The sequence below is a fragment of the Ursus arctos genome, unplaced genomic scaffold (assembly GCF_023065955.2).
Source record: "Ursus arctos isolate Adak ecotype North America unplaced genomic scaffold, UrsArc2.0 scaffold_20, whole genome shotgun sequence".
In the NCBI taxonomy this organism is placed as follows: domain Eukaryota; kingdom Metazoa; phylum Chordata; class Mammalia; order Carnivora; family Ursidae; genus Ursus; species Ursus arctos.
In genome coordinates, this window is record NW_026622875.1 from 32,679,764 (window position 1) to 32,702,808 (window position 23,045).

General features: G+C 35.4%; 1 protein-coding gene across 1 annotated transcript in view; it reads right to left on the minus strand.

Annotated features, from left to right (window-relative positions):
- Positions 1-4,309: 4,309 nt before the first annotated feature.
- The window catches only part of DAZL (deleted in azoospermia like), a 28,921-nt gene continuing 10,185 nt past the window's right edge, over positions 4,310-23,045 (minus strand). Inside the window, exons 3-14 of the mRNA XM_026496616.3 lie at positions 20,416-20,533; positions 19,655-19,846; positions 13,738-13,884; positions 13,389-13,480; positions 12,767-12,818; positions 12,301-12,364; positions 12,071-12,210; positions 10,607-10,678; positions 9,834-9,884; positions 8,736-8,849; positions 7,518-7,616; positions 4,310-4,447 (exon numbers count right to left, since the gene is read on the minus strand). Coding sequence (XP_026352401.2) covers positions 4,394-4,447; positions 7,518-7,616; positions 8,736-8,849; positions 9,834-9,884; positions 10,607-10,678; positions 12,071-12,210; positions 12,301-12,364; positions 12,767-12,818; positions 13,389-13,480; positions 13,738-13,884; positions 19,655-19,846; positions 20,416-20,533 — 1,195 coding nt within the window. The 3' untranslated portion in view covers positions 4,310-4,393. The remainder of the gene's footprint in view (positions 4,448-7,517; positions 7,617-8,735; positions 8,850-9,833; positions 9,885-10,606; positions 10,679-12,070; positions 12,211-12,300; positions 12,365-12,766; positions 12,819-13,388; positions 13,481-13,737; positions 13,885-19,654; positions 19,847-20,415; positions 20,534-23,045) is intronic.

Sequence of the window (23,045 nt, forward strand, 5' to 3'; positions counted from 1 at the left end):
AAACATTTTTAACAAGTGTGCAAGGGCAGAGGGGACCAGCCCAACTGTGAACAGTTGATCTGGCTATACCAGTAAAGATCAGTTGACTTGACAACCCTGCCTTTCTTCTACAGTAAATAGTTTCACCCAACATTGAGTCAGAACAGAGTATGTTTCTACTCATTTTATTTTGGGGGAAAGACAATAGATGTGATTAGAACCTTAATGTACTTTTGCTAGACTTGTTTTCTATAAAAAAGAACTGATTAAGGATTATAAAACCTCCAACTTTCTGAACTGCGTGAAATGTTACTGTTGCTTCAAATTTATGAAGAGCTTTCACGACCCCAATATTCCAGTTATGCAAGCATTTGTTCTATTCTTAAAGACCTACTGAACTGGTATCTGGGAATTTTATGTGGGAAAAGGGCATATTCCTGGCACACAGTCTTAATGAAGGTGCACATAAGCTACAAAGCCTCCATGTGCCTTGGGAAAATGAACTAGAGACTTAAGTGGAAAAGTTTCTGCTTCAGACCAGTTAAAAACATAAAATATAGCTACCGTAGAGCTTAATTGTACAGTGCTAGTTTCAACTTCTGTATCAAGAGACAATTTTTTGCATTTCCGTGGGATTGGCCCACAGCTACAGCCATATTGGACAGATGTTTTTAACTCTAAATGCAATGCAGAATTACCTATCATTTCTTTGCACGCAGATTGAATATTTTGCATGAGCATTCAAAAACGCATGTTTATAGTTTGAACTTCTTATGTTTATTGTTTTCTACTACAAAATGTACCGTCTACAGATGGAAAACTCAGAGTCTTTGATGATGGGTGGTGAGGAATTGCTCAAAAAGATTCAGTTACACACAGAGAGACGTATTACACGTAATGTCGGGAAGAGCTAGATTACACAGTTATCAAAATATGTACAGGAGCAATCCTCATCTAGAAGTGTTTCAGGGATTCCAAATGATCATACTCAACAGCTGGGCCTATTTGCAAGACTTGGTCAATGGAAAACACTGCCGCTTTTCTCCTCCTTATGGTCCCCCACCCTTTCTATTGCCATCTCTGTGAAAGCAGAGTGGCATGCTGCCTTATCGCTGCTGCTCCTTATTACCCTCAAACGACAGTAATGAAAACAGGCAAGACGATTAAGCAATGTGGCAGCCCATTTTTATGAGTTTACCTTTAAAGACAACCAAGAGAATTTTAGGAAAGTAGATAGAGGGCTTTACAACAACAAGGAACTGCTGTGGAGTATTTATTTTTGAAAGTCAACAAATTCCTTGCAGTTTAACTATATTAATCACTATTAAATAGTTATTTTAAATAATACAAAGGTTATATGTTCTTAGGAGGGAAAAAGCATACAGAATATACTTATTACAGGGCTGACCAACTTTTTTGGCATCACTTGATTTTGTCATAACTTGCACATTTTATCAAAAAAAAAAGTGCTATATGAAATTTCTTTTTCAATCCCAAAGACTTGGTTTTGTGTTGAGAATTTTGAGGTAACCCTCAACTTGTAAATATGCTTAAAATTATCAAGCAGGTTTAAAACAACTGTTTTAAGATATATACAGTCTAGTTTTAGGGTCTCAAATGTTATACACTACTATTTAGCTTGGTCAGGGCTGATCAAATATTCTGGAAAATGGTCAGTATATATGTATGTGTGTATACATACATACTCATGTACATCTCAGGATTACTAATCTTCAGCAAATTATTATACTTTAAATATCAAAACTTAATCTTTGGTGATGCAGAAGGCATTCTGTTTTTTCTTAGAAAAACTTAATATCAATATCCATTTTTCTAGTAATGAGTTAGTTCTGAAAGACAGAACAGGAGTGTCCAAAGGGGAGAATTTCCTCTCCTCTGGCCTCAGTTTATAGAACTGGGAGTACTGGAGCTTGAACTGGAAGACGTTGTGAGTAATGATCTTTTGAATACGACCTCATATGAAGTACATACGATATGAAAAATTCAAGCTCTATCATTGACAAATGCAAAACTCCCAAATAAGGGTCACAGAGGTGAGGACCAAAGTATGCAGTAGACAAAGTATTTATACAGAGTCCAAAATGAGAGGGGACCTTGGCCATGAAACTACAGTTACATATGACTAACCAGCATTTCCACCAGACACTGCTCTGTTGATGCATGGCACTGGAACCCATTAACAATTAACCATTTCCAAATCAACCTAAGAGGGATTATTTTCTAACGAAAACCTATCTCTTAGTTTCTTAAGAGAAAGCAATAAAATACAATGTACCAAAATTCGTTTTCATAACTAACTCCATCAGATTAATAAACTGAACAAGATTTACACTTTTGAATTTCAAGGATCTAAACCTTGTCACATCACTACCCACCCAACTCCCCACCATCTCTTTAGATAATATGACATGAATAAGTAGGTTGAAAATGCTTTTGGGAGAAAAAAGTTTCTTTATTTCTGTTTGTTCATTTATGCAAAGACAGTTTCAACAACAGGTAATAGGAACATACTTCTAAGTTTAAAATTAATTTTCCATTTTGAAAGGTTCAGGACTTTGTCTCTTATTTCTAACCTTACTCTCTTAAATTCTTCGGTCCAACAAAAAAGCAGAAAAATAAAGTTTATTCTCTTACTTTTCTTAAAGTCATATTGGGATAATTAGAATTGGCTCTTTCAAATTTAGGTATCACTTAGAGTAACCTGGAAATTTAATCACAGAATGATATATGTAAGAATGTTATAGCACACCTAAAAAAAAAGTACAGAGAATTTTTTAAAGGACAAATTTCAGGGCACTTTCAAATTCCGAGGCATAAGAGAGCCCTCTTGGGGATCCTTAAGTTAAAAGACTCTTCCCTTCAGATTCAGAGTAAAAATTATTAGTGATTATAAGACAACCATGGGGACTGATGATATGGCCCATGGCAGCTGCCTTACATTAGGGCTAAATGGAGTCTCCATGTTTTTAGTGAAGGGACCAATGAAAGAAAGGCCAGGAAGCCACTTTAAACTCATTTTCATGGCAGGTCAAATGATGCTGATACAGTGTTTCCCTTAGAAAGGTTTTATCCTATTGCCACCTTTTCAAGGCTTAACCCTCAAACTGTTGATGTCGTTACTTCTCTTCTTTATATCCATCACCTGTTCGAGAAGCAAACCTCCTGGAAGAATGGTGCTACAGACTGGAAAATCAAGACTGTAGGGACAGCAAAGGGGCTCTAGTACTCTAGTTGTCTGTCACAATTTGCAATACCTAACAAGGAGACTAGCTAATCTAGAAATGATTGTTAACTCTGTCCTAGTATATTCTAGAGATACGCTTAAAACTTTAGTGGTTTTGAAACACTGCAACTACCTTGACTCTTCTAAACAAGTTTTACTTTAAAAAAGGAAATATAATAGGCTAACAAGCAAAAATAAAACCTATTTGCTCTTTAACAAATAACTAATATTTTAATGTTTTTAAAAAAAACAATTCCTTTCAGATACTCTGATTAACCTTTAAGTGACATAAAAAAAAGTTCCAGCATTCTTTAATACCAGTATTTTGCACAATTTAAGATACAGCCATTGAGTTTAGCATTTCAAGGAAAAAAAATTAAAAGAAAAAAGGAGAATGGTAACTCACTGAGAAGCTTATGTACTTAGTGAAGTTTAGTTTGTTTTGGATTCTTTAAAAAAATTAGGCCCAGAATTTTAGTTATCCTAGTTACCATCCCAATCAAATAGGATATCTATGTGTGGATTCTAGATAAAAGACAAGTACTTTGAACTAATAAACGTAAGACCCACTGATTGGACTGTTTGTTCAGAATCTCTTTTACTGGGTTTAGATAAGGAAGACTTCAATAAAGCTAACTATATGTTGAGTTCCACTGATTAAAAATACAGTTTAAAAAAAACTCTGCTTTTGTGGTAAATTTCGAGACAAATCATAAATGTAAAGAACAATACTGTAAATATTGTACTGTTCACAGGTATTTGTTGGAGAAATGAAATGCTTGAATTCAAACTATCGAAATTCTGACCTTTCAAAATAGGTTTTCTAATTTCCTGAAAATCAGCAACTGTTTTTTAAACTCTTAAAATGTCAATTTCAATTAAAAAAATCCTTACAGATAAATGTTAAAGTTATTCCTTTTAGTCTCAATTATTTCTTACTTTCAACTATATATTGAACATAGAACCAGCTTCTAAATTAACATCTAATGAAGAACATTTTCAATGTAAAATAAAACTAGGCAAGCATATTAATACAACTTACGTAAGAAAGTCTGAGTGTTGAGTTATCAAAATTCGGAATTAAATTTCTATAAGAGTGAAAACTTTCAGTCTCTTCTTAATATTCAAAACCAGCAACTTCCCATGAGACTAGAAAGTTAGCAGAGAGGATCAAACAGATTTAAGCACTGCTCGACTTCTTCTAAAGTGATGCACTCTTTTATCCTATAAAAGACAGAAAGAGTCCTTTTTTACTTCATTGCAAATTTTGTATTATCACTATGACCTAAAGATAGCTACAAAGCATTTATTCTAGGTTTAAAAAAACTATAAATAACAAGAGAAAAGTGATCCTTTCTGGGAAGCATTCCTGAACTTTAAGATAACAAATGTACCTATAATGACTAGTTTTATTCGATAATTTAAAAAGAAATCTCAGTAAACTCAGAAACAGAGGACTTGGGAGTCTATATCATTTTACGAAGACTCTTAATTAATGATTTGGCAGTGATGCCCCCAAAGACAGCTGGTAGAAAACATATTAAAAGTACTGTTTTTACTAACAGAAGTGCATCTGGTAGAAATCACAGCTTGAGTACAGCATTCCACTTCAAACTGAAATGCTATGCTTTTCGGTTAAAAAAACCAAAAATTTTGGCATATTTAAAGTCATATTCTTAACCTGTGATGAAGATATATCATTCTTTAGGAAATGAAGAGTAAATAAAAAATATATGCAAAATCTCCTCTCACTTTATGTCGCTTGCAGATGTGCAGATATTAGGAAGTAAGGCCTTACAAAAAGGAATGGAGTAGAGTGAACTACTAATAACAAGATGGTATTTTCTTTTCTCTAAGAGCTTAACTGTGCCCTTTTCCTAGAGATTAAACTCAGTTGTCATATAAAGAAGAGTGGCTTCTGGAAATTTTGCAATCTGTCAACAAGATAATATCCTATTTAGGTTAAAACCCAGAAAAGTGGTCACGAACTGAAGTATCTTCAGAGATCAGGTAGGATGTGAAAGATTTTAAAGACAACATGGAAACAATGTATACCCTGCCTCAATGCATTCAAATTCAATTAAAACAACAACAACATTTAGATAATCAAAATAGGTCTAGATACCAGACAACTTCAGACTACCAACTTCTGAGTCCTGATCTAGAGAAACAGAAAACTGAAGGTTCAAAGTAAGGTTTTTGCCTAATACTAGGTGAAAACTCAAGTTTAAAGACTACTTTCTGGGGCGCCTGGGTGGCTCAGCTGTTAAACGTCTGCCTTCGGCTCAGGTCTCCGCATCTGGCTCCCTGCTCAGCGGGAAGCCTGCTTCTCCCTCTCACACTCCCCTTGCTTGTGTTCCCTCTCTCGTTGTCTCCCTCTGTCAAATAAATAAAATCTTTAAAAATAAATAAATAAAGACTACTTTCTGCTTTGCAAACAAATCATTTAAGTACTACCTATTTAACCTTGAGAACTTTGGGCAAGGTAGGCTGCCATACAATCCTAGTTCTTTCCTTTTAAATTATACTATGTATAATAATATAAGAGAACAAATGTCAAAACTTTAAACGAGGGGCGCTTGGGTGGCTAGGTTGTTGGGCGTCTGCCTTCGGCTCAGGGCGTGATCCCAGGGTCCTGGGATAGAGCCCCACATCACGCTCCTCTGCAGGGAGCCTGCTTCTCCCTTTCCTACTCCCCCTGCTTGTGTTCCCTCTCTCGCTGGCTGTCTCCCTCTCAAATAAATAAATAAATAATCTTAAAAAAAAAAAACTTTAAATAAATATGTTTTACTTCCTGTTGAGAAGATGGTAAGAACTTAATCCTGCTATGGCTCTACTCTTCTTCTGCATTAAATAGAAGTCCTTAGAATACCCTTTTAGAAAAGCTGAAAGTTTCATCCTATATCCATTCATAGATAGAAAAAAACTATTCTTTCCCTGTTTTAAGACACAAAGCAATGTAAAACCTTCCCTTTGAATATTAAATGGTATAGTCATTTTGGAAAAATTCTAGCAATTTCTCAAAATGTTAAATGTAGTTACTATTACTCAGCAATTCCATTCCCAGGTATATACCCAAGAGAAATAAAAGCATAGGTCCACAGAATAACTTGTCCATGAATGTTCACAGTATTACTCATCATAGTCAGAAAGTGGAAACAACCCAAACTGCCTATCAAATAAGAAACAAACAAGGTGGTATATCTATAAATAAAAAGAAATGAAGTACTGATACCATTATAACATTGATGAACCTTAAAAATATTATGCTGAGTGAAAAAAGCCAGTCACAAAAGGTCACATACTGTATTATTCTATTTGTATGAAATGTCCAGAATAGGAAAATCTTAAAAAAAAAAAAAGGTTAGAGGTTCCCTAGGGATAGAGGAACTGGGGGAAATAAATAGTGACCACTAATGGGTAAAGGGGTGATTAAAATATTCTAAAATTGATTGTGGTCATGATTGCACAACTCTGAATACACTAAAAAATGGAACTGCTTGTTTTATATGGGTTTACTGTATGGTATGTGGATTACATCTCAATAAACCTGTTACAAGAAAAAAAACTTTCCTTTGCACAATTCCTCCCCCATTAGAGTGACTTTAAAGTCTACTGGCACCATTTTTCCTATAGCAATTGCTCCCTTTGTGTCTCTGTGTTATATTTTGGTAATTCTCTTAATATTTCACATTGTATTATTATTGTTATTTGTTATGGTGATCTTCGGTCAGTGATTCTGAATCGCTGAAAGCTCAGATGACAGCATTTTTTAGCAATAAAGTATATTTTAATTAAGGTATGTATACTGTTTTTTAGATATAATGCTATTGTATACTTCATAAGACTACAGTACAGTGTAAACATAACTTTTATATGTACTGGGAAACAAAATTGCATTTGACTTCCTTTATTGCATATTGACCCTATTGCAGTGGTATGAAACTCAACCTGAGGTATCACCAAGGTGTGTTCTGTTTTGTGTACCTAAAATTTCCTCTTTTTCCATTTGGTCAAGCCAATATTCTCTTTCAACTCTCTTCTTTCACAACCTTGTCAATTATAAGCTTCTGCTAAAGGTTTCTTCCCTAAGGACAAACTACACTGTATCAAGGTTTCAGCAGCATAAAATAGCCAGGTAAAACTCACTCACAGAAGTTTTCTGAGTTACAGTCAAATGCCAAGGGTTCAATTAAATGCTCTATGTAATCTCAAAATGTATATACCACAGGAAAAAAAGATGCTTCATAGTTGACAAATATGCTTTTTATCCTGTATACTATTCCTTTCATACCTTGAAGTAGTCATCTTGAGTAACAAGAGAGTTTCTCAGTCTGTTCTCTGGATTAAATAGACAAGATACAACAGTCTGTATGCTCCTGTCCACAGATTTCTGAAAAAAAGGGAAGTATTTTCAGTAATCTACAGTCTATTCATTTCACTCACTTTAACAAGCTTTTTAAAGAAAACTGAATACATGTACTCCTTTCTAAAGAATTCTTACAAATCCATAAAATACCATTATGTAATTCATAATATTTTCATGTAATTTATTACATGTCACTTAATATGTAACTTTTTATCGAATTTTAAAAATATTTTAGAATTTTATTGATAGAGTACTGGTTGTAAAGCTCAATTTAGTAAAGCCCTCATCTATTTCCTTAAGGCTCTTTAATCTTTCCTGTTAAGAAACCGTGAACTTCCAACATTCCAAGAAAAAATATCCAGGATGAAACTTGACAATTATAACTATTTTAATCATCACTCAAATCAAGGAATTTTTTTTTTTACTCTAGTTGAGTAGTTCTCAACATTTTCTTCCACTGAGAAACACAAGGACAAAGTTCACACAATCCAATGGGAAATCTTCAATGTTATTACCCACATTCCTACCACATCAACTACTTCCACATTCCCACCCACTCAAGAAAAACATAGGAACAGTGAAGAGAGCACTGTTAGTAAAGGAGTTTGTTCTAATGATTAAAAAAGAAGCAGCAACTCCACCTATTTCAGTATTTCAATTATCACTAGTGACTCCACCACTCTTGAGAGCTGCTACCATATATAATGTTATGAAGAAAATACCATAAATAATTGTATATTACTATTTAGCTAAGAAAATATTTAAACGGGTAAAAAAAAAGGTAGGCATAATTCATACTCCTCTCTCTTTTGAAGAGTGGATTCTTGAGGAAACCTGTCTACTGCATTCCACCAAATTATGTTAATAGTTATTAAAGTATGGTTTTTAGAAACAATAAAAATATAAGAAAGAAAAGGACTACTGAATCAGAAACTATGTAAACATTGAAAGCTTGGGGGTACCTGAAATTTCATCAGCTTTTATAAAAACTGCCAAATTATTAGTCAGTTACTTAAGCTCTGTAATTTTTGGCTTCCATATTTCAATTTGAAAAAAGATGCTTGCATCTCAAAGGGCCATTATTAAAACTTCAAAAAATAATTGTGAAAATATAAATATCAATAAACAAAATTAGATGTTTGCCTTTTGTGGGCCATTTCCTGAGGATGGAGTAGCTTCATGAACTGAACATTCACTTTGCAAAACTTCTGTTCCTGGATCAACTTCATTACAGTGGTAGTTAACAGCAGTATAAGCCTACATTATGATAAAAGTATAATTAAAGAGAAGTATATTAGATACATTTCTAAACAATCTGTTCTTCAAAATAGGTGAGCTTATATTGATCATTTAAATGTGGGTTAAGTTCAATTTACATTATTTCAGAAACTTTAAACTGAATAGCTGAAATGCACTAAGGCAGTCTTTTATTTGAAAAGTCTTCTAAACTTCAACAAAATCAGATTAGAAGGGCTTTAAGAAAAAGAAACTCCAACATGTAGTAATAGAATGAGAATCTCCCAGTGCCTGAGAATTTCAACTCGTGTTATATCATTCAAAGGTCCAATCCTGATAAAAGGTAAAGACTCAAGTGTTTTAGAGCTAACAGCCTCTTTTGTTTTATTTCTCATATAGCAGTATTAACAGTGAAACATTTGCTTCTCTTCAACAGATTTTTTTTATGGGTAGAAAACGAGAGACAGTTTCAATACTAATTCCAAATTCAATGAATTAGAATTGGCACAGGTATTAAGACTACGTTTCTTAGATTATATATAATTTAGCACCTGTTGTATGCAGAGAAGCCATTGGCTTAAGCATATGAGAACAATCTGAGAAACAAAAAGCAGTTTCTCGCATTGAAGAATATACTTGGGTTGACAAGAAATTACTAAAACATAACACATAATGTGAAAGGGAATTTAAAAATATGTCTAGGAATACACGAGGTGGCACACGGCCAAGAAACATTTAATAGTTAAAATAAGAAAATATTTTAAAATAAGGAAAAGGAAGGGGTGCCTGGGTATCTCAGTCTGTTAAATGTCTGACTCTTGATTTTGGCTTGGGTCATGATCTTGGGGTTGTGAGATTGAGGCCCGCATCTGGTCTGCAATGGGCGTGGAGCCTGCTTAAGTTTCTCTTTCCCTCTCCCTCTGCCCCTCCACTCTCTCTCCCTCTTCAAAAATAAATAAGTAAATAAAAAAATAAAAGGAAGTATGTTTGGCTAATTCACCTTACCGGGGGTATAACATAACTCCTTTGTTCTCCAGCAGGCCACTGTGGTGGCATCTTAAAAAAAAAAGAGAGAGAGAGAGAGAGAGAAAGGCAGTAACAATTAATTAACCATTCCTATATATTTTCACAAATGTGAAAGATAGACAATGTTGAGGTATTTATCAAGCTGGATTCTTGAACTTGTAGTAAAAGAAACATAATGGAAGTAAGAAGTACTTTATGTTTCTAATACCTGAGGGTTTGTTACTTTCATATATAAACCCTAACTTTTTCTCAATTTTCTGTGTTGGCTTTCAGAAAAATTCAAAGAATAGCTCTTTGAATGTATCACCATATATAATGGTCATGGGTCACAGATATGGTCCTATCTGTGGTAGAAATTCAGAGAACTACTACCTTGTAGTAGTCAACTGAAATAAACACTACCAAATATAATTGGAATTGAATGCTCTAAGACTTGAGTACTCATTTTATTTTGACCTAACCCACTAGAAAAACTGGTAAAAGTCAGTCTGAACGTTTCAGCTATTTGACTATAGAAGAGGACAGCAAATCTTATAAGATAGTACAAGAGAAAACTTTGTGCTAAGTATATTCCTGTCAAAATGTCGTTCCCTTTTTTCCAAATAATTAAAGGTCCTAATTCTAGACTAATTCTTTTTCCCTTATTTTAAGCATATTCAACTAGTTTAAATGATAAATTACTGGAGATATTTATATAAATAAAGGCCTCAATAATATTCCAAAGTAAATCATGTTGTTCCCTCTTAAATTACCTGGTAATTATATACAGGCAGCTGATATCCAGTGATGACCTGAACAGGTGAACTTGGATAAGGAGGATATGCCTGAGAATAAAGTTTATAGAAAGAACTCATTAACAAGGAAAATTATTGAAAATTAGAAAGTAGTATTATTCCTAATAGAACCAAAGTATGAAAACAAAGAAATCTTATTTTTCTATACACAAATGCAGAATTCTATTGAAGTGTTTGACTTCATGAAGAAATGTTAGTCTTTTGGGTGGGGAAGAGGAAGAGATAAATGAGGGAAGTGACGACTTTGCCCATCTATGTTTATCTTACTTGTATATTTATCCCCACTAAAAAGTTTCTTCCTTATACTGGTGATAAAGCTCTATTAGAATAGATGTCCATGTTAAAGTTACATTAATACATCTGTTATTTCTTTGTTAAAACATTTTAAAGCAATTTTGTATTCTTTGGGGGTAATATGTAGTCAATATGTAGTCCTCCCACACTCTTTATGGCTCTTTCTGTATTTCATTTCTACAAGTTAAAGGCCATATTTAACCTAAAACTGAAAAAAAAAACAGAACATCTTACATCTTTCAATAAATATTTATTGATTGAAATCATCTCTGTAATATTATACATGAATAGACTCAAGTAATACCTCACAGTGTTAGGAACAAGTAGGGATTTTCTTCAAATCATGTTTAGGGCAAGAAAAATAACAAATATATACCCCACATTTCATATAGATGAAAAATGTAAACAAAGGAGAGATACTACAGAACTACTTCACTACTATTTCTCTTTCCTGCAAATAAAATGTCTTTCAAACTGAAGAAAGTAAAATTAAAAAAAAAATCACTGTTATTCATCACCACTAGGAGATAGTAAGTATTCCAAATCCCATTTCAAATATTAAGGAAACCAGGACCAAACAAATTATATGCCACAAACGCAGAGAATTTACAAATATAGTTTGTCTTCAGAAACCTATCCATTCTAGAACCAGAATACATCCAGAAGTCAGGAATCTGTATGGGAAGGCATCTGAAAATCACTGCAAATAGAGAATAACCAGAACTGCCAAACTTAGAGAAGAATAAACCAGGCAAACATATGAGGAAAGCTGCCTCCGAATATTTTAGGAGTTATCACGTGGTGGGGAAAATGGATGAGTATGTTCTATGTGGGTACAGAGGTCAGTTCTAAGATAAAGGTTTACAAACTACATAGAAGCAGATTTTAGCTTGGTATAAAGAAACAAAACTAAGAACAAAAGATTTCTAACAGAAGTAACAGATTTCCTTCCCATCACTCAAAATACTCAAACAGAAAGTATTATCACTTACTACGGAAATTCCACAATTCCTTATTTTACAGAGAGTAAAAGTAAAGACTGGCTTATTTTTAAGGTGTCCCCATCAATAAAATCTCTAATACCTTTAAAAAAAGGAAAAAAGAAAGAAGAATATAGGTAATTCTTACCTGAACATACTGAGTTATAGGATTCATCATGGTTGGAGGCTGCATATAAGTTTCAGTGTTTGGATTACTCCAGACACTCTGAAACTGTGGTGGAGGAGGAGGATTAAAAACCAAAGGACGAGGCTGCACATGATAAGCACCTTTTTAAAGAATAAAATGAAAACAAAGCCCACTTTTAGTTTTCTGAAAAGTTATACATGTCAAAAAGAACAACTCTTCTATTTACTCACATAAATTTTGTTTCCTGATTGCAGGTCCCAGTTTCAGCTTTTTACCATGGAAATTTATCTGTGACTGAAAATAAAACAGTAACAAAACTAAAATCACTTTCAAAGACTTGAATTTCGAGACTTTGGTAAACACCCTACCATCAAAGAAGATCGATAGTAACAACATACCCAATCAAAATTTATCAGCATGAAGCTACCTTAACCTCACCACTCAAGTGTTGAAAAGAGTCTTGGAATTTGATAAAAAAAATTTACACTCTGTCTAAAATCTTTCCTGTCTCTAGTTCATGAAGCCAGATGTCCAAATACAAATAAACAGGTCTGACAAGTTACATAAGATTATTCTAGGTTTGGTTTTCAAACAGGAAGTTTATTTTTATATTTTATACAAGGCTATATATATTCAGGACTCAAACAACACTTCATCCTTAAGCTAATTAAGAGACTTTACCACAAGATTACTTACTTCTACTATCTTCTGCACATCCACATCATTATAAAATGAAACAAATCCATAGCTAGAAAAACAGATAAATAATGTATAAAAATCACCAGCATAACAGTACAAAACTAATATTCCATGAAATAATTGACAGAGTGATAATGATAAAGAATGAAGACTATACTGAGATAAGTATTTGCTAGATGTACGTGATCGATCCTCCATAAATATTACTGCTTTTTGTTTTCTTCCCATGATCTATGTCAGAATGTGTGAAGATTAATGTAGTGTAGGAGATCATTTGTTAACAGAAAATTCGTATCTCTGAACCTGAATTTATTATCTAAGGTGAGACGGTTAAAATTTAAGATACTGTATAATACATGAAGAAAACAACTTTTTGATAAAACTGATTAATCCACTTGAGTAAAATAAATGAAGATGGGAAATATTTACATACAAACACTGTGAAAATGACTAAATAGAAGAGATGACAACAAACTGTTATCCTTTATATGAAAGAAAGGAACAAAACAACAAATTTATACAAGTGTAAGAACACAGATTTTGAATTCTTCCATGTTACTCTATATAGATACTACAGCTCAGTTATTTTTTATCTTCATACAGACCATGTTTTACTCACCCTTTGGACACACCAGTTCGATCCGTGATTATCTTCACTTCTTTTACTGAACCATATCTAGCAAAGAAACTTCTAATTTCGGTTTCATCCATCTATGAAGAAGAATTTGACTTCAGCATTCAAAATTTTCAATTATACTATAAAGATTTGAAGATGTGGAAATATCTCCCCTAAGTATCCCCAAACCACTTGCAGATCTTTGTCAAATATACTTTTAGTCTCTATAGGTTAAACATAAAACCAATTTCAAACCTGCATGAAATACCAAAAAACCTTATGTTTACAACAGGGCCCAAAACCCATTATTCACTAAATATTTTTTTAAATAAATAAAACAGGAATACAATACCCTAACATCAATTCCACCAACAAAAACGGTGTTTGGCATGATTTTGCCTTCTGGTAAAACATAGCCTTGGCTGGTTGTAGCTGATGAGGACTGAGTGCTGGCCTCTCTGGAGATGGTTGAGTTTGGAGTCTCAGGATTTGCAGCAGACTGTAATTTGGAAAGTAGATAGCATCACTTGACATTCAGGCAAAAACCATACAAGATATGAAATATAATATTTGTATTTAAAATATAAAATATTTTCATGAAAATTACTTTTATAGTAAATTGGCCAGCAATACAACTCAATTCAGGCTTAGGATTAAAAATAAAGGATACTTTAGGATTAAAACTTAGGGATACCTGAGTTGTTTAATCAGTAAAATCATGATCTCAGGGTCATGAAATCGAGCCCCATGTCGGCTCCTTGCTGTGTGTGGAGCCTGCTTGAGATTCTCTCTCCCTCTACCCCTTCCTAACCGCTCCCTCTCTAAAAATCAAATCAATTCAAGTAAGAGTAGATCAGCATGAAATTTTAACAAAAAGTACCTTCTTAAAACCAGTGTTGCTCATCATCTCTCACGTAAAGTAGAAAACTGACTTTATACTGAGTTGTGAACTGGAAAGTTCAGATTTGTAAAAATAGTTATTAAAGTCATCCTGTTATATGCCAGTAAGCATACTTTCACTTTACTGAGTACCTTATTAAAAAGCATGGGAAATCTTTGAAAAACATGAATGAACTTTTAAAAAATCTGCATCAAAAACACACATCAAAGAAAAATCTGCATCAAAAACACACAAACCGATTTGCTCTGCCTCCTCTTTCTAGTCACCAAAATTAACACGGATTTTATAATTAAATACTCCATGTGTTAGTATGAGTTTATTTTGGAAATGGTCATGAAAATATTATTTGCTCACATATCATAGCTCCTGCTAAAAAAGGCTTATAATCCTTTCCTCTAGTGCTAGGGTGTTCAAAGCATCTTTTCAAATGACATTTTTCTTCTTCAATAACACCAAATCAATCCCACTGATAATTCTAATTTTCACAGGGGGCTGATAGAAATAAATGATACTATCTTCATTTTCAGATAAAGAAAACCACACATGAAACTCATTATTTTTCTGGATTCTGATTCAGAACTCTACTCTTTCCATACTAAGATTAATGTAACCTTTTCTGAAGCAAAATTTACTGGTAATATGTATGTTGGAAAAGTAGTACAGTACAGTGAAAAAAAAATTGATTTAGTCAGGAGATCTAGGTTCATGTCCCTTACCAGGTTATAAGCCACTTACTTGGCAGCTGTTTATATCTGGGAAAATTGCTTTGAGAATGAAGTGAGATAACATCTGTGAATTCATTTTGTGAAGTATAATGTGGTATGCCAATATAAGTTAGTGTCCTGTTATTTGAATTTATTTCCAATAGGTTAAAAATTTTCTTTCCTGGTTTTACTATTTACTTATTTATTTTGTAGATGTTTTATTAATTAACTAATTTCAACTGGAACTTCGAAGAACTAGTTTATGGTACATCCACTTATTTGGAGTTCATTTATGAAGCGCCTACTGATTGTAAGAGGAAAATACAAAAGGCTGCAAGAGAGATAAACCTGTTATACTTCCTCTTATGGAGAAAAACAAGGACAAAAAAACAACTTATACATATTTTTTAACAGGCAAGCACAGTAATTTTTATAGAAATTAGTAACAATACTAAAGTAGGTAGAATTCCTATTTTGTTAGATGCTAGAAGTTACTGATAAATGTAAGATTCTACAAATTGTTATACTAATTAGAGATGAAATCAAAACTATCAAATCACCAAATGTGTTTTGGTTTTTCTCTATTAATTTATGCACATATAATTGAACCTTGAAAACATGGATTTGAACTGTCCAGGTCCACTTATTCACAGATATATTTAAAAATACAGTACAGTACTGTAAATGCATTTTTCTCTTCCTTATAATTTTAACATTTTTTCTCTTATTTTATTGTAAAAATATGGCATATAATCCATATATATAATCCATGCAAATTGTGTTTATCAATGGTTTATGTTATTAGTAAGGCTCCTCGTCAACAGTAGGCTACTAGTAGTTAAGTTTTGGGGGAGTCAAAAGTTATATGCTGACTTTTGGGTTTGTGTGGAGGGAGGTGGGGTCAGCGTGCCTAACCTCTGCATTGTTCAAGAGTCAACTGTACTTACTTTTATGTGTTTCTATTTGGGTACTTCCTAATTCTTTCCTGTAACTATAGTATAGTAGTATTTCATGACAATATGGAAACCTCTTTCTGAAGTTTTTCCATTTTTTGTTTTTAGTTTTCTAATTTTAGTTTTTTCTAGTGGGACTATATTACATAAGCCACATATTTTGAACTACTGAAACCTGACTAGGTTTCCCTTCACTACAACTTAGAATCCTTTTCAGTTAGCTCTTTCAAAAGTCCAAGACAAATAAAACAAAACAGTGGTTCTGAAATTCTTATGGATTTTCTTTTCTCCTTCTTAATTTCCCCTTTATCTGTGGTTGAACTTTGGATAGTTTCTATTTGACAAACTATTTACTATTATCTGCCTGTGAATGACAATGGATGAATGTATTTTAATTTGGAGGTGTATAACGTCAGGCCAGAAAACTGTGCCAGATTATAATTATTTATGATAATGTATTACTTCTTAACCAGGGGAGATTTTGTGGTCCAAGCACATTTTTGGTTGTCACAACTAAGAGATACTCATATCTGGTGGTAGAGGCTAAGGATACAGTAAACATCCTATAATGCAAAAGCAGCTTCCCACAAGAAATTACCTGTCCTAAAATGTGAATAGAGTCATGGCTGAGAAACCCTGTGACAGTGTGTCCAGAATTGAAATGCAAAGTTCTAATTCTCATATTCTATTTACAGAAGTAAAATGGATACTTGAGACACTAAGCAGTAATTTGTGGGGTGGGGAAGCCACTACATATTACAGGAAGTTTGGTCTGTGACTGCTTTATTGAAATTCACTCTTTGGTTAATTGAGGAATTAAATGTAATATTCATCAAATTATTTTACCGGTGTCTTAACATCTTAAGTTAAGGCACGATCCTGTCTTAGTCCTCAGCCAGCAGGGGGCACTCAAAGCTAACAAAGTAAGTAAAGTACTCCATTTAAACAAGACTGATCAGGGATTTTTAAGCCTCTACTGTGTATATTTACACATAATTATAATTTATATATACAACATCCACAACCAATAAACAACCTTTAATACTTTCAAACTATTGCTAAAAATACTCCACAAATAAATGCCAAGGCTAAAGCAAAAATATGGTATTAAGTATTAAGATTAAAGTATTAATCTTAACCATCAATAGTTTACAGAAAATACATTTAAGGTAAATTTAACATGATAAGTAATTATTTTCCTTAATTATACCTTCAAGTGAGTTGGTGGGTTTTGAGATGAGTAATGCTAGGATATTAAGTAGGGGGGAACTTGGAGGCCATCATACACACAACTCTCATCACTGCTATTTACAGTAATATATTCTGTTATACTTGGATAACGAAATGACAAAAATAACTAAAAGCTGAAAAACACCTGTATCATTACTAAAGCTCCTGGGCTGTCAGCTAACATTATTTCATTCAACTATTACATTTACATACAAGCAAACTAAGATCTATCTATAACTGATCACAAAAAAAGGTCTAATTTGTAGTCATCAGAGTTCTATCCACAGAAGAAATAGCTAATAAAGAGAAAAGCTAAAAGGAAATAGGAAATAAAAATCAGAATAAAACTTCCTAAGTAAATCCCAGAGTGGACTCTTATGGGGGGAAAATCCAAACAATAAACAAAGCTAAGCAAGAAAAATTGCAAGAAAGCAAAAATATGCATTTGTCTTGAAAAAGGTGATATGACCACAGATTATAAGACAATGCTATGTAAAAACTCTGGAAGTAAATTTGGAAATCTTGATGAAATGGCCAACTTTCTAGAAAAATGTCAATTTTAAAAAAACAGTCTTAGAAGGAAAGAATACTTGATTCTTAGCTTAGTTTCACTGGGAGTTTTTTCAAACTGTAAAGAAACAGATTATTTGTGCATGTGTAGGTGTGTGTGTGTGGAGGACACCAAGACAGAAACAATGGTAGATGAAAGACAGAGTGTAGGAGAAAGAAAATTCAGGGGTGCCTGTCTAGCTTAGTTGGTGGAGTGTCTGACTCTTGATCTTGGGGTTAGGAATTTAAGTTCCACGTTGGTCAATTCACTTTAATTGAAAAAAATTCCAGAGAAAAGAGGGGAAAAGAGTATTACTCAATTCATTTTACAAAACTGACACCCAAATAACAAAACCTTATCAAAATGGTCCACCTCTCTCTCTAACACAGAGAGGCAAAATTCCAGCAGTATCTAAAAAACATACAATTAAGAACAGTTCATATTGAAAATTCAAGGATGGTTCATTTCTTAGGAAATCTAGTACTGTAACTCACCAATGAAAAAGCATTTTATAAAATACAGCATTCATTTTTCAAAAACCTAAGTAAAAGGGAAAAATCTTCTTTTCTGTTGATGTAATTTTAAGCTAACATCAGGCTTAAAATGAAACAGCCATTTCCACTGAAATTAGGAAATAAAGGCAACTCTTAATTACCGCTATAATTGAAGAATTAGTAAGAGTTCTTATAAATCCTTAAAAAAAGATAAACATCCCAGTAGAAAGGTGCATTAAGAATTTATAAAAAAGAAATTTTGAAAGCTAATGACTTCAACTTCATTAATGATCCTAAACAAAAGCCATATCAAAACATATTTTCCAGCCATTAGATTGGTAACTTTAAAAAGTATAATAACTCTCACTAGAAAGAGTGTGGAGAAGAGATGACTGTATATACAGTGGGAATACACACTGATACCTGTTCCATTAAGAGTAACTTGGAAAGATATACTATAACTTAAAATTGTTATAAAATGAGCATAATCCTTTCACCCAGTTGGTTTCCACTCCTGGCAATTGATTTCAAGGAATTAATGGAATAAGAATGCCAAAACATATGCACACATATACTTACTACAGTATTGTTTTTATACAGAAAAAGTATTCATTATAAGGATATTTAATAAAAATAAGTAATGACGTAATCTTAAGAGTCTTAACATTATATATTTGAAATCATTTTAAATTTATCTTTGAAATAAGGTCCAGTATGTTGGGTGAAGGATACAGGATATACAATAAAATAGTATTATGTGGCACTGTACAAATTTTATGAATTAAAGTTTACCTATCTACACGCAATACATGCATAAAAACAATCTGGAAGTGCATACATACAGCAAACTTGACCAGTGGTTAGAGGTGTTGGGACGGACCTGTTTTCTTACATCGATTACTTTCAAATGAGTTAATACACTACAGTTATAATCAGGAAAAAAAAAAAAGCTATTAGCATCTCCCCCCTTTTCCTCTAAAAATGTAGAGAAAAAAATACTAGAATTTTTTATAGTAACTCAGTGATTATTAACTAATTAGTAACATGAATAACGACATAACACAAAAAATTATTACAGGGTAATACATATAATTTTACATTTTCATTTTAGTATTTATATATAGGAATATAAACTACATAAATTTCCTCTCTTTAGCTCTGAAACTGGAGAATAATGATGATCATACTATGATCCACACAGTATATAATACATCCGTGACATAAAGTTTGGTCAGAAGTGTTCAGTTGCATCTTGCGGTGATCAACTCTACATTTACCCAAACTCACGTACGTACACCCAAAGAGCAAGTATTACTTAATGTACGGTATATTTAAGTTCCTGGTTTATCTGGAGGGAGAAAAGTGTCCCCCCCCACCCCCGCACGAAACTTGTCAACAGCTCAGGTCCACAGTCCCGCCGAGCACAGGCGGCCCGACCTCGTGCAGTAATGATGGCGTCAGTAATGATGGCGTCGGGCGAGTTTTCCACCTGTGGTCGCCGCATGAGGAAGCCCCCAGCACCAGATCAAGCACGAGGGGCCGCCACCGAGGCACTCCAATCCCAGTCTGCCCGCCGCCCAGCTCCCCGCGTGAGCGCAGCGCCCCCGACGCCCCCATCCGGCCCGCACCCTATCCGGGGGGCCAGGAAGGAACCACTAGCCGAGGAAACCCTGGCCCTCAAAGTCAACAGGCGAGTCCCTCAAAGAGCCGACAGCAGCAGGCGTTTGGGAGGCGGCAGCCCGACGCCATCTCGCAGAGAACGCGCTGCCTCCTCTCCACGGGTAAGCGCGGGAAGGGAGGCCTGCCGGGTGGGGGTGGGGCGGGCGCGCGGTTCCCCCTCCACCCAGTCCGGGAGGCCCACTTCGCGGGCTGCCCCCATAGCCCAGCCGGCGCCGGCGGGAGGCAGGCGGGGCGTCGTGAAGGCCGCGACCCTGACCCTGCACGTGGTAGGCGGGCGGGACAGCGAGTCCTCAGGGCCGACCCCACCGCGGCGACATCCGCGGGCAGCCCGCCCCTCCTCCAACTCTCTGGGCCTCCTCACCCTCCTCTCTCAGGCCTTGTCTGTGGTGCACCCAGAAACAGGGAGGCGGGGTGACCCCGCTTTCAGCCCCCTCTTGCGCCGCGCTAAAGAGCCGAGTTTCCGCCGCCCGGGAGCACTCAGGCCGGCGTGTGCCCTTCAGGCCTTCTCCTCAACTCACCATGATGGCGGCAGCTAGCAGTTCCCGCTGGTGGGGCTCGAGGAGGAGCGGAGGCTGCGCTTCAGGCACCACTCTTGGGGTTGCTGTTGGCTCTGCTCGTGGCGCTGCCCGGCTTCGACTAGGCAAAGGGATTAAAGTCAGAGGTCTGAGGAAAATCAATGGCGAGTGGCAAGGCCGAGGAGCCCTAAGAGCTGAGTGGCGAGGCTGAGGGGCGCTGGCGAACTGAGGCGTGGCCTGCGGGGCTCCCGGAGGTGGCTCCTGCGCCGGGTACTGGGCTCGTGGTAGACGCCTCAGCCAATGGGTGGCAGCCCCCCGCCCCTTGCGGGGGGGGGGGGGGGGTTTGGGGGGACGTCGGCTCCCCGATCGGGGGGTGTACAGGGGATGCGCGCGGGCCGGCACTGCGCAGCCGGGGAAGTACCGCCCTGAAACAGACTGACAGACACCCCCCCGACACAGGTGTCACCCGGAAAATGCCTTTGAGGTACACTTGAAATGAGTATGCATCTTTAAATATGTTAAAAATTTTTTAAAAATTTAATGCTTCTAGGTTCTAGTTTCAAAATGGCGCCCTGAACGCGTAGGATTAGCCCGATCACGATTACCCTATCATCGCCCCCAAATCGATTAAAAGCCTACAAAAATAGAAAATAGAATTAAGTCTATAAACAATAAAGAAGGAGACCCCTAAAGTCCGCAAACTTGGGCGCTTTTCTGTCAAGTTTGACGTAGATGGAGTTGGATGGAAGAAACACCAGATAGGGCAGGCCAAGTTGGTCAGTGTTCACTAGTTCCAAGAAATGTGTTGATGGTATTGACTGACTAGAGCCAAGTACTGCTGATACAGAATTGAAGAAAACAGGCAAACATTTCTTTCCTCAGGGAGTTTAAATTGTAAGGGCAAGAGTTTATTTTCTAGGCCTTACAGGAAGAAACTAGGCCTGCTTAGAGAATTCTAGAACATTCTCAAGGTCTGAGAAACAAGGCCTAGAGCAAGGGTGAGCTGTAGGGCAGTTGGTGGAGCAAATCACACATGTTTGGGAACCACTCCAGCTTTCTTTACTCATGGGATAACCATCTAGGACTTTAATCCTCAAATTTCACTTTTGTGCTGATGAAAAGCATTGAAATGTTACTTTGTGAGCTGGAATAGTAGTGGACTTTTGTAACCTGAAAACTTTCCCACTACCAACACCTAGCATTGCTGGATAAAATAATAACTAACCTTATTTTTAATATTCAGCCAAACCTACAAGAAATGAAGGGAAATTTCAAGATGCCAGAAATTAAACTGAAAACCAGAGTAGTTACTAAACTGATTCTTCTCTAGCCCTAAGTATGGGGGCTGGAGTGTAAGATGACCAATCAACTAGTTTGCCCTGAATTTTCCTGGTTTTAGCGCTGAAAAAAAAAACCCAAACCTTAGAGAACCAGGTCCCAGGATAGTTGGTAATCCTAAGTGTGGGCAAGATGTTGTTAGTCTCTACCTGAGGCCCGTAAGTATATGGGCAGGAGATAAGGGTTTGAAGTACCTCAAGGTGGGAGCTGGAACCGAGTACACTACAGAAAGCCATTGTCCCTGAAAGACATCATCCTCAGGAAAAGGGTAGATTAGGGAAAATATAAAACACCCAGTAGATAACCAGATGAGGAAGCTTGTCCCATTTCTGGATGAAAAGAAAAAAATTATTTAACTCTGATGAAATTTTGAAATCCTATTGCCTGCATTTCATAAGAGTTTGAAGTTTAACTTTTAGCACTTACATGTTGTTAGAATCTCAAAACCTAAAAATTGATTCCCCAACCCCCTCCTCCTCCCCAAAAAGATCTCAGACAAGGGATCTGAAATGCCTTGCAGAAACAAATATAAAACCAGCCTGGAGGGATGTTTCCATAAAAGGTTCAACGGGGATGCTCATAAGAAAGGACCCTTTGAGATTCACTCACAATGAAAAATATTAAAACACTATTTACTTAGAGCAATACACTCTATGTATATTTTAAGGTGATTCTACTATTTTAACATGTAAACTTAAAGTCTAAAACTAATAAATGTCTTTACTCGCTTCTAATAATTCAAAGCTCTTAGGATGTTTTAACTCTCCACAACCCCTCCAAATTTATAAAGTATTGTTATTATTCATTACTTTAGTTCTATCCTCTTTTCCTTCTATAAATTAGACATCATGGTTTTTAGACTCACCAACATTTATAAAAATATTTTGCTTACCATTTCTTTGCATATCTCAGATCTGTCTGGATTCTTTTCATTATGCCTAAAATAAATTCTATAGAATTTCCTTTAATGAGAGTGTGATGTGGTTAAGTGCCCAGATTTTTCCCCACCTGAAATACTTTTATTTTGCTCTTGATCATTGAAGATAATTCTACTGGATATGTAATTCTAGGTTTATAATTGTCTTTTTTTCTCAGAGTATTGAACATATTATTCTATTATCTTCTAGTTTCTGTTGCTACCAAGAAATCTGTTGATATAATTCTGGTTAAGATCTATTTTGCTTTGGTGTTCTAAAAAGTTCACAATGATGTCATTAGGACAGTTTGAAAATTTTCTTCCACTTAGGAGTTTTTTGGCTTTGTGGGTTTGTGGATGAACTTTCAACAATTTTACC